General features: G+C 35.8%; 1 protein-coding gene across 3 annotated transcripts in view; it reads right to left on the bottom strand.

Moving 5' to 3' along the window:
* Window positions 1-12,447, bottom strand: part of LOC148304687 (protein phosphatase 1 regulatory subunit 16A-like) — a 47,111-nt gene extending 34,664 nt beyond the window's left edge. For 2 of the 3 annotated variants that reach the window (XM_088267793.1, XM_088267794.1), the window contains exons 1-3: window positions 12,197-12,447; window positions 1,354-1,448; window positions 200-378 (exon numbers count right to left, since the gene is read on the bottom strand). In XM_088267793.1, the coding sequence (XP_088123919.1) occupies window positions 200-378; window positions 1,354-1,433 (259 nt within the window). In that variant the 5' untranslated portion in view covers window positions 1,434-1,448; window positions 12,197-12,447. The remainder of the gene's footprint in view (window positions 1-199; window positions 379-1,353; window positions 1,449-12,196) is intronic. The other variant, XM_088267792.1, reaches the window with a different exon arrangement.
* Between the last annotated feature and the right edge of the window lie 701 nt (window positions 12,448-13,148).

The raw sequence follows: 13,148 nt of genomic DNA, 5'->3' as shown, positions 1-13,148 counted from the left end.
AAAAACATTGTAAATATACAAACCTCAATCACTCGTACAAAACTATTTTAATGATGAAAGATTTTGCTTTATATATATATAATGGATATATGAATATATTGGTATCGTAAACTCAATCACATAAAAAAAATACTTCTGGACATTCAGTTTGAAGGTGCAGATATCTTCAATGCACCTTGCACAGTGCACAATCAAATACCTTCTTCGATGTCATTCCTCGCGGCAGCTTCCAACAGCATCACGCTGTCGCTGAAGAAGATGTTTCTCTTGGTTTTGGCCGTGGGAGGTTGTTGGGTCTTGTCCTTGCGCTGTCCAGAGCGGGATCGCAACCATTCCTTTTCCCTTTGTGCCCAGAGCTTCAGCTGCTGAATGCGGCGCCTGCAGAATTAAAATTTTATCATGAGAAATGGCAGGATCCCTTAACTAAGGGTATAATGGAAGGGTAGAATATAATCTGATTCTTATGCTGATTCAAGGTACTACATTAGACCAAGAGGGTATTGAAAAAAGGAAGGAATGTTCTGCATTTTAGATTTTTGGATGTAGGATTGGAATACAGTAATACCCCTTAACGCCACCCCTACTTATGTTTTGCTATAACACTGTTTTAATAGTGCGATTCAGTGATTCACCGAGGAAATAAAAAAGCAATAATTTACTCAGTGATTTCTTAACATTTAATTAAATTTGTTGAAAATGACTACCAACTAAGCACAAAAGTAAGGCGAGATGTAATGGGTCACTCTCCTGTTACAATAAATTGCTTGGTGAGAGAAAAAGAAAAACAATCAAGACTAAATCCTTTTTTCTTCCAAAAAAATTAATTCTTCAGTGGACCCCGAACCCATCCCATCATAAGATTTTACAACTACTGTTGTATTTGTATACATTTGGAGTAAGTTTTTGTATTACATTATACATATCAATAAATAATGTTTATTTTGATTAATTGCTTTATTTTCATATTATATTAAGATTTGACATAATTTACTAATTTTTACTAGTTGTTTTATTTTGCTGTACCATTGTCACTGTTGAAACTTTTTTAATCCATAAAATAAATAAATACATATTGATAAACATAATTTACCATTTTTCTTAAGGAATTTATATTCATCTATAAATGTGACTTCAAACTAAAACAACTGAATCAAGCCTGAACTGTAATACAGAGACCATCAGGTAAATACTCTTTTACACTCCCCCACATATTCTTCACCGCCCGTCGCTGTGTTTAATTCTTGTTTATTCAAATCACAAGACAGTGTCATTCATGCAGAAGAGCAATGCAAACATGCTGAGCAAATATTGGGTTAATTAAGTGATTCTCAGATAAATGAATGGACGAATTACCTTCTCGCTAGGTGCAGCCTTTCCTGCGTGGTGAGATGTTCCACCTGAGCCATCTCCGCTACGAGATCAGAGTGCTCCATTTTGAAAAATTGCTACTGCAAAAAATTTAAAAAACAAATGAAATAATAGCAAACAATAAAAAAAATATGTGATTCATAAAACAAAACTACTTTTCCAATATATAACCAATTTTAATGCAATATTATTAGAGGACCAAATGGTTAATTTATTTTAGCCCAAATGACTAACCAATGTAATCCCGTATAGACTATCGATGTTGGGCTGACGGGTTAACAAAATGAGGCTCAAAGGGCCAACCTAGCATAAAACAGTTGGTTGATAACACCTCTTGATTCGGTCACTGGTTTCGAGACAATTTAGCTTAAGTCAATGAATAAATCACGGATTTATGGAAAATATACATTCTTTAGTTGATCTGGTCTTGATTTTGGTCCATGATATCGATCTTTAGAATGACCGGATCTTACCCACCCCTATACCCAGCTAATTATTCATTAATTCATCAAAATTTTATGGTGCTATTTTTATAAAAAAAAGTTATAAATTTCAAAAACAAGCATCTAAAATAGACACTTTGTGGGTTATTCCTTTAAAAAAAAAAACATTATTTTTTACAAGATAAAAATGCACAATCCCTTAAGATGGAGACTGACTGGAGTCATTTCGTCGTAACGTGACACGTTACGATGCGAGCATTCGTGCAGTCAGAACAGCGAGCTGAGATGCTCGTCGCTCGTTCCAAAGTAGGATGCCGCCGCGAATGTTACGTTACGACGAAATGTGGAGGACAATCTCCACCTTTACATATTAAAAAAAATTAAATGTACTTGATTTGTTAATGCATTTCATAAAGACTCGAAAAAGTAAACTTTAAACCACTTAATTGTTTTTAAATATAATTTAAAATATATACATATATATATATATATATATATATATATATATATATATATATATATATATATATATATATATATATATATATATATATATATATATATATATATATATTTGTCCGCCTCCGTAGTGTAAGGGTCAGCACGCTCTGGAGGTCCCGGGTTTGATTCCCAGGGGGGGTCAAATAAATATTAGTGATTTTTTCACTGTTATATTTATTCAATATTACCCTGGAATGGTACCTGAAGCGGAGGGCTGATCACCTTTCCTTCATGTGTAATCTATCAATTTAACACTGCGTTTATATGAAGCAGTGCCCTATGCACCATTGGGGTGCGGATAAGGGTTTTATAATAATATTATAATAATATATATATATATATATATATATATATATATATATATATATATATATATATATATATATATATATATATATATATATATATATATATATATATATATATATATATATATATATATATATATATATATATATATATATATATATATATATGGGGGTTCGTGGATGCAGATGCGCAATACAATGTAACTATACAAGTTGTGTACATACTAGCCTCTCTGCAACAACTCCACTCCCACCTACCCGTGGTGAACCCTGTTAAACCTAGCAACCCAGGAAGAGATTGCGGTAACCAACCCCTTTGGAAGCCTGGGTAGGTGAGCAGACGGGAGACGGGGGTCTGGAGGGCTCACATCAGTACTGAACTGGCGAGGAGCTCCCTGGATGGTCCCGGTGCAGGCCGTGTACCTAAGGATGGTGGCTGCCAGGAAACTGGACAGCCGGCATCCACAGCCCGAGTTAGCTGGGCTACTGCACTGATGGAGGGCAGCAGTACCCATCAGAACTGGAAGCGAGCGGAGGCAATGGATGCCAGAACGGTTGCCCAACAGATTACTCCAGGCGCAGCTGCAACAGCCTCAACGACTGGAGTACTGCGGTGCAGAAGGCAACGGGAAACCACTGCACTACTTTCCCAAGACAACCCAATGAAAGTAAGCAAACAAATAGGAAGGCCGTCGAGCGATCCGGTTGACACCCGGCGCCTCTGGGGGTCCGGGCCCCAAGGTGGGAAATCGGTGACCGGGCACATCGGTGTGACGCACCAGGCACCATGTGGGAAATGTGCGACTGGTGAAGCTAATTCCAATACAAGAATATCCGTGCGTAATACACACAGAGTTGGCACCTGGAATGTCAGAGGAAAGACGGATATTCTAGAAAAAGAAATGACCAACCATAACATACACATATTAGGAGTCTCAGAAACACATTGGACCGAAAGTGGACACTTAACAACAGCAAACGGTAATACAATATACTTCTCAGGCAATGCAAATGCAACATTTAGTGGGGTAGCGGTAATTTTAACATCTCAGTTAAGTAAGTCTGTCATTGGATATAACCCCATTAATGACAGAATGATCCACATCAAACTGAACACTCAACCCTGCAAAATGAATATTGTACAAGTGTATGCACCGACTGCCGATGCTCCAGATGAAGTTATTGATCTTTTCTATTCTGCTCTCAAAGATACGCTGGCTCAAATACCCAATAAAGAAATAACGATGGTTATTGGTGATCTCAATGCAAAAGTTGGATCAAACAGTTACCTCGAAGGTGCAGTTGGCCATTATGGAATTGGCACCCAAAATGATAGAGGTGAACGTTTGATCCAATTTGCTATTGAAGAAAAAATGATAATCATGAATACTTGGTTTAAACAGCACATCAGACGCCTATACACATGGATATCACCGGGTGATAGATGTCGCAACCAGATTGATTACATCATGATAAATAGCCGCTGGAGGTCATCAGTAAGTAATGTTAAAACTTATCCTGGTGCAGATTGCGGCTCTGATCATAATCTGCTGATTGCACAAATCAGAGCCAAGTTCAAAATTATAAAAAGGGATAAGTTTAAAACTTTAAACCTCAATGAGCCAGCAATTAAATGTTTTGGCACAGATATCAGGAAACAAGACGCTGATTTCAACGTAAACTCCTCAGAAAATGTCGAACAGCGTTGGAACAGTCTCAAAGAGAAAATTGTAAAGACTGCAATGAAATATCAGGAGCCGAGAAATGAAAAGAGGAAATCTTGGATATCAGACCCCACATGGGATATGATATCAAAGAGAAAAGCGATGAGAGTAAAAGGAACCTCATCTGCAGAAGCGAGACAAGAATACTCTAGGCTCAATAAAGATATACAAAGACATTGCCGACGAGACAAAAATAAACAAATTTCGGATATCTGTGCTGAGATAGAAGATAAAGCGAATAGCGTCACTACAAAGGATCTTTTCCAAAAGGTTAAACTCTTAACCCGTGCCTTCAAACCTCAGACATGGGCAATAGAGGACCAAAATGGAAGCGTTCTGACGGACATTGGCAGCGTCTTGGAGAGATGGCGAGGTTACTGCTCCGGACTATATGCCGAGACCTCAACAGCAGGAAGTCCTTCCTTTGAGAATCAAACCATGGAACCCGACATTTTGGAAGAAGAGATTCGAAATGCACTGAAAAAACTAAAATGCAACAAGTCCCCCGGCAATGACTGCATACAGGCCGAGCTTCTAAAAGAACTAGGGGATAAGGGCATAAAAACAGTGCTGGATCTCTGCAACCTCATATGGAGAACGGGAACATGGCCTCAGGAATGGGCTGAATCTGTTTTCATTCCTCTTCACAAAAAAGGCTCATCCAAAATGTGTGAAAACTATAGGACAATAGCACTTATCTCTCACACCAGCAAGATAATGCTATATGTTCTAAAAGCACGATTACACAGTTACATTGGATGGCAAATACCAAAGGAACAAGCTGGTTTTGTGAAAGGAAGAGGAACAAGAGAGCAGATCCTCAACATCCGCCAAGTGATCGAAAAAAGCCGAGAGTTCCTGACGCCAACAGTTTTATGCTTTATCGATTACAAAAAAGCTTTCGACTGCGTGAAGTGGGAACATCTGTGGAAAGTACTCATGGAGATGGGAGTCCCATCCCATTTGATAAAACTCATCCATGAACTTTATGCCCAAAGTAAGGCAATCGTAAGAATCAATGGCATAAACACTGCAAGCTTCCTCACTGAGAAAGGTGTAAGACAGGGATGCATACTCTCCCCTGACCTGTTTAACATCTATGGGGAATACATCATGCGCAGGGCTCTCTACGAATGGAATGGAGGAGTGTCCATTGGTGGCGTAAAGCTGTCCAATATACGATATGCGGACGACACAACACTTTTGGCCAAAGACCCAAAAGAGATGGTAGATCTCCTTAAACGAGTAGAGATTGAGAGCAAGGCACTGGGACTAGAGATTAACCAAAGCAAGACCAAGATCATGATCATAGATCGATCTAAGAAGTTTGGTGATCTCGGGAACTCATTCGAAGGTTTAGAGATAATAAACGAGTTCCAGTTCCTTGGATCTCAAATCAGCAATGAAGGAACTTGTGAAGGAGAGATTAGACGTCGTATCGCCATCGCCAAAAGTGCCATGTCTAAGCTAGACAAAATCTGGAAAGACCGGGGTGTGAGTAACAACACCAAGATGAAGCTTGTCAGGAGCTTGGTCCACTCCATTTTTCTCTATGCTGCTGAAACATGGACTATAAAAGCAGCAGAAAGGAGAAAAATTGATGCCTTTGAAATGTGGTGTTGGAGGCGCATGCTCCGAATTCCATGGACAGCTAGACGCACCAATGAGTCCATTCGCCAGGAACTACGCTTGGATGGCTTGTCTCTGGCCAATATCTGTACCCGACGGATTCTCCAGTTCTTTGGACACGTTGCGCGTGGCAACGAGGATAGCCTGGAACGACTAGTTGTGATCGGTAGCCTGGAGGGAAAGAGAGGGAGAGGAAGATCCCCCACACGATGGACCGATCAAATTAAGGCAGCAGCAGGCACCTCAGTGGTTGGAGCGCTACGTGCAGCGCAGTCAAGGGATAACTGGAGAAGAGTCATTGCTTCTGCAAGGGTCACAACCCTCAGCAATGAGGATTAAGACGGAGAAGAAGAAGAAGAATATATATATATATATATATATATATATATATATATATATATATATATATATATATATATATATATATATATATATATATATATATATATATATTATAATATAATATAAGTATTAAAATAAGATAATAAAAAAAGCTATATCAACCGAGGATCAGTAATGTAGAAAGTGATTAAGATAAATAATTCAAAGATGCTTGCCATTTTTCAAATAATTTGTTATTGTTCAGTCTTATTTATTTTTTGTTGATGTCATAATATGTGTCGCCTACTTTCAAAATTCGCCAGATCCAATTTTATAAGATTTTAAAATAATTATTCTATCGGAATGCCAATTGTCTGCCTCCGTAGTGTAATGGTCAGCACGCTCGGTTACCATTCTGGAGGTCTCGGGTTCGATTCCCAGAGGGGGGTCTAATAAATATAATTGATTTTTTCAACGGTATTGTATACACGGGTCTACCAAACAATAAAATGACTCGACTGCAATCAGTGTTAAACGCAGCAGCGAGACTAATTTTTGGAATTTCTAAATTCAGTCACATTACCCCACTACTTCACAAACTCCACTGGTTACCCTTTCCCGAAAGGGTTGAGTATAAACTCTGCCTACTCATGTATAAACCAATACACAATATGGCTCCAGAGTATCTTAAGGAGCTGTGTATTCCAGATGAATTGGTTGATAGACGTCTCACGCTTCGATCGGCTACAACATCTGCAATGGGCAAAGTGATCTTACCAGCTCGCAACCAACGCACTAAATTTGGCGAGCGTGCCTTTGCTGTTGCAGGACCGACGGCGTGGAATGCTCTTCCACCAATGGTTAGAAATAGTGAGAGTGAGATGATCTTTAGAAAAAGACTAAAAACACATTTGTTTGCTAAATCATTTCCACCATAATATTTTCCCCAATTCATTCACAGTGAAGCGCCCTTGAGGTGTTTTTTTACAAAAATGGCGCTATATAAGTTATCCAAATTTATTACAATTATTATTATTAAAACCCATATTTAATACCAACCATATTGTATGTATGTATATGTGTACAGTGTGTATATTTTAACAAAAGAGACATGTTAGTGTTATCCAATTTGATATTATCTTTGTTTGAATTTTAAATACGTACACATGAAACAAACGGTAACCTAGATATTAAAAATCTCATTTCGATACACTGTCAAAGTAACCATGAAATTGTTTGAGACTGTAAAATTATATAACATTTATTTCTTACAAAAATAAATTAATATTGTCATTTCAATCAGCATTTTTAAGAGAGGTCTCATTATCTCATAAAAAAATTACTCCTGATAAGGTTATTTTTACCACCTACCATTGTTGAGATGAAAAATATCATATAAATCGCTTGCAGAGCATTTTTAGAGTACCTAATAATATTTGAGAAAATGTAAAAAAGTTTCATTTAAAATATAATGCCAGCAAAAAAGATTCAACAGTATACAGATTTTTATATGCGCAGTCTTATAATGGTACTGTAAGTTTAACGCGAGTAAACATTTCTTTAGTAACATGACAATTCAGTGTGGTCTTTGTAAAAACGTGTTGGAAATAGTCAGTACAAGCAACACAGAGCATGAAAACCCTCAAACCCTTTGAGAACATTTCTGCATACAGTAACATGAATTATAAAACAAATATTTAAGTAAAAAAAATAGTAAAAATAACAAACTATTTGTATTTCCATCTGTTGATGACAACATCTGTAGTTCTCGAAACTAGTTGTGTATACATCAATAAACTCATATACCTATGCTCTGATACAAGCGATAAAAATATATTTAAATTATCATTGATTCCAAAAAGTTAATGCCAAATCAATAAAATAAAAAAGTTCTCAGTGCAAGTCTACTTATTAATAATAATAAAAATAAAACCCTTAACCGCACCCCAATGGTGCATAGGGCACTGCGTCATATAAACGCAGTGTTCTCTTGATCGTTTACACATGAAGGAAAGGTGATCAGCCCTCCGCTTCTGGTACCAGTCCAGGGTAATATTGAATAAATATTACAGTGAAAAAATCACTAAGATTTATTTTACCCCCCTTGAGAATCGAACCCGGGACCTCCAGAACGGTCTACTATTACTTATACAATTTGTATAGATATCCAATATTATGTAATTATTTAATAACAATGCAATAAAATTATTATTACAACATAAAAGCTAAGCAAAGGCGATTAAATGAGAAATCCATTGAAGTAATGAGAACAGGTATAAATAAGAGCTTATATCTTTATCAGCTCATTCCACATATTCACTTTTTATCTAAATATTACTAGTAACAGGAGGATTAATCACTCAACAAACAAAAGTCTGCAATATAACAACTTCAAGCACGTTACTCATACCTTCATCCTGATAAAGCAGCGAGACAACTTGCATGAAATAAAATTTAAATTCATATTTCTTTTGTTTTATGCAAATTTATGTTCAAATACAGTGCAAATTCTAAAATTAGATTCCCACAGACAAAAGGTTCTAGGCGAGTGACTATTTTTGCTTGGATTTTCGAATAGGCGAAGCAAATTTACGTATTCTAGCTGATTAGTAAGTAAACAGAATCAATCTGAAGCCATAAAGATATCACTCCGACATTATTACTAACATCAATATCACCTTCGATATTCGTTATCACCTGTAATTCATTATATTTCATTGGAAACATAGGAAATCTGCAAATACGGTGTGAGTAAAACAGACTGACTTAGGATATCAGGAAGCCAGACAAATTTTGGATGAGTATATTGGAATACCCCCTTTTAAATGGTTTCTTGAAGCATGTTAGAGTACATAGCACATAGATTTAAAAAAAAAAAATAATAATAAATCCCTTACCGCACCCCAATGGTGCATAGGGCACTGCTTCATATGAACGCAGTGTTATCTCGATCGATTACACATGAAGGAAAGGTGATCAGCCCTCCACTTCAGGTACCAGTTTAGTGTAATATTGAATAAATATTAGAGTGAAAAAATCACTTATATTTATTAAACCCCCCTGGGAATCGAACCCGGGACCTCCAGAACGGTAGGCGAGCATGCTGACCATTACACTACGGAGGCGACAAAAAAAAAATAGACACGGTTTATTTCTTTTATGAAGTAAAAATAAGAAAGAATGTCTTACATCAGTGTATTAATTTCATGGCATTGCTGATAATTATTTCAAGAAGTTTTGTAAGAGAGTGTTGTAATAAAAAAAAGCAATAATGGACTTTGATTAATTAGATAATTTATGAAAACTTTAATACTGTTTTTGATCTTACTGTGACATATTAAAATAACCAAAGATTAAAAATCCATTTAAAACATTATATTTTCAATGGTACATAAATTTTATTGCTTCATGGAAAATAATTAATTAGTTGTCGTAAATTAGGAAATTTGTCCGCCTCCGTAGTGTAATGGTCAGCACGCTCGGCTACCGTTCTGGAGGTCCCGGGTTCGATTCCCAGGGGGGGTCAAATAAATATAAGTGATTTTTCCACTCTAATATTTATTCTATATTACCCTGGACTGGTACCTGAAGCGGAGGGCTGATCACCTTTCCTTCGTGTGTTAACGATCAAGATAACACTGCGTTTGTATGATGCAGTGCCCTATGCACCAGTGGGGTGCGGATAAGGGTTTGAATGAAAAAATGAAATTAGGAAGTGACACCTAAAAAAAATAAGTTTTATAAAAAAACAACATGATATACTCTATGGCATAGTTTCCCAAACTATGGGACTTGCAACCCAATAGTGGGTCGCAAACAAATATTTAGTGGGTCCTCATGAATTAAAAAAAAAATAGGAAGTGACAAATTTGATATTTCATTCAGCTATTTATAATTCCTAAAAATTTAATAAACTTACAGCTAAGTGGGTTACAAGATTGGAAATTTTTATTAGATGGATCGGAGCCCAGTTAACTTTGGAAATCTATGCTCTATGGTTTACTGTATACATAATAATAATATAATAATAATAAAACCCTTATCCGCACTCCGATGGTGTATAGGGCACTGCGTCATATAAACGCAGTGTTATCTTGATCGTTTACACATGAAGGAAAGGTGATCAGCCCTCCGCTTCAGGTACCAGTCCAGGGTAATATTGAATAAATATGACAGTGAAAAAATCCCTTATATTTATTTTACCCCCCTTGGGAATCGAACCCGGGACCTCCAGAACGGTAGCCGAGCGTGCTGACCATTACACTACGGACGCGGTATAGACTGTATACAACGGCGGTAAAGACTGTATACAGTATTTATTTATTATTTTTGACATCTCATCAAAGATGAAGAAGAATATGGAAGTCTGGGCATTTACGGGGCTGACGACCGTCATAGGCTGGTTTAAGTGATCACTTTACACACGTGTAACATTCACCAATTCTACCCATTATTGACAACCACACTACTCAAATTCTTGGAAGTTCTATATATATGAACCAATTTAGAAACCTTGTTCTTGGATCACTAGAACTTCACTAGAGACATCTATTGGTGAGATGTAAAGAAGCTTTTTACTAAGCAGAAACTCTTATATTAATGTTGTAAATTTATTTATTACACCTATACGGGGTATGGGTATAGGGTATGGGTATAGCACAAATTCAAAAGGGTATTATTACCTAATTTTTATTTGTTATCGGGATTTATAATCATAGAAAAAATGTGTGCTACATTGGAGAAGGGTAGACCGCGGGGGTGGGGAATATTTGCCAGCGGAGGCAAGTGATTGCGTAGGAATGTTTAAGGAGCATCTATACTATTATCTTTGACGGTTCTACCACCAAGTTTGGGTACAGCAAATCAGCAAATTGGGCTGTCATCTAAATATTTGCATGAAAAAGACAAATTCGTAAAATTTTGGTAGAGCCTGCTTGTGTCACTTATTAAAAACATAGTTGTTTTTGTGATTTTTCAATGGTTATTAATTGCAAAAATTTGTTGACAGAACTTCGTTTATCCCGTCCAATGGCGAATCAACTTCTGTTTTTTGTTGATATTTTGGTAAAAAAAAATGGATTTTTAAGAAACTTTATGATGGAGAATATTCCTGTTAATTTTCGCAGTCTTCCTCTGGTGTATATTTAACCATATTTATATGTAACATATATAAAACTATGGATATATACATACTCACTGAGAGGAAGAATAATGATATTGCATTCAAAATAACATTGAAAAAATATTTTTGTGTCAAATTTGCCATATCAAAACATTACATGCAATCATTGAGGAATTTAAACCATTGACAAAAGGAGTGAATTTAAGTGATAAGGTCTTATCGGGTAATATTTCGAGGTGGAATTCCAAGATAGTAATATTAAAGTAATTATTTTTTAAATATGTTGGTGAATAAATTTATAGTTTAAGAGTTACAATTTCATGACTGATCCAATGACATATATGGAAGGCATATTTAAAGTATTTTGAAATTTGAGAGATTTACCAAATTAGAAAACTGATTAGGAATAAAACTATTCGGTTCGGTTCAATCACCAAATAAATGGTTTATACACGGGATTAATCTGATCACTGATAAGATTACTGAAACATTATATGATGAGGTGAAAAGGAAATTAAATATAAAGACACTTTATAATTTATTCCGGATACGACTAACAGCATTTAATAGCATCTTCTATTTTTACATCTCGTAGAAAGTGGAATGTAAGATATGACAGCGATTGTCGATCTGACAGCAACAGATATTGGGTGTTGTTGAATAATGAAAGTTTACACTTAACACGTACATTCACAATAAAAAAAACAATGCCATCATGTTTCTAATATAAGAACGCGATAGCGTAATCTATACACATTAATAAATAGTATAAATACTTACTATATCACACATAAAAATACAATATTCGTTCTTTGGCAAACGTTCGCTAAGACACATGACTGCTTGTGACACTTAAAAATGCACTGAAACCATTATGAAAATAGCTTGCCATTTTCGATTCTAAACGGAATTTAACGTAATAAAACACACTAAACTATACACATAATATTCACGACACAATAATAATATAAACAAGCACGAACGGGAGAAAATGAATCCCGTTCAAGTTCATTGGTTAAACGGTGCAGTGTGTACATCAACGAAAATATATATTACCTCTATTGCCAGACCGTAAATAATAACGCAGAAAATGAAATAAACGTGTGCGTAAGTACTAAAGGCGATATTGTGAGGTATCTACCTACATATAAAAAGAATTCAGTATAAACAGAGAATTAAATATTCACTCATGAATTACATGAAATTATAGTAACTTTAAACATAAACAGTAAATCCACTCACAAATAGGCATAGGCTATGAAACTTATAAAGTTGAAACCTGAGTAGGGACATGACAAACGGTGTTGCATAAGCCGTACCTAGATTTCAGAGTCACTTGGACGTTAGGTAATTAAAAAAAAACAGAATTGTGGGATAATGGATTATGATAGTCAAAGGAGTCGTGCTAAATTGATGAAGTAATAATATAACTTACATTGTGATATTTTGGATTTACGTATTTTATCTAATCCTTTTGCAAGATAGTTAACGTGTCAGATTTTTAAATGATTTCATTTCCGTAATATTTTTTTTTATGACATAAATATTTTTAAACCCTCTGCCATGAATTTCAAATGATTATAATTATTTAATGAATCATTGGATGTGGACAGGGGGCGTGCGTTCCATTTAGGTAAAAAGCAATGCCTACTATCTACCTCTAGTGTCTATTTTCATTAAAAACTGAAAAAGAGAATGGAATCAGGATACTGTGTGCGGGTACAAAAAGTTT

The sequence above is a fragment of the Brachycentrus maculatus genome, unplaced genomic scaffold (assembly GCF_059751285.1).
Source record: "Brachycentrus maculatus isolate JH-2025_06_01 unplaced genomic scaffold, ASM5975128v1 h1tg000306l, whole genome shotgun sequence".
In the NCBI taxonomy this organism is placed as follows: Eukaryota; Metazoa; Arthropoda; class Insecta; order Trichoptera; family Brachycentridae; genus Brachycentrus; species Brachycentrus maculatus.
The sequence above is the reverse complement of the archived record's forward strand: the minus strand, read 5'-3'. Positions and strand labels throughout refer to the sequence as shown.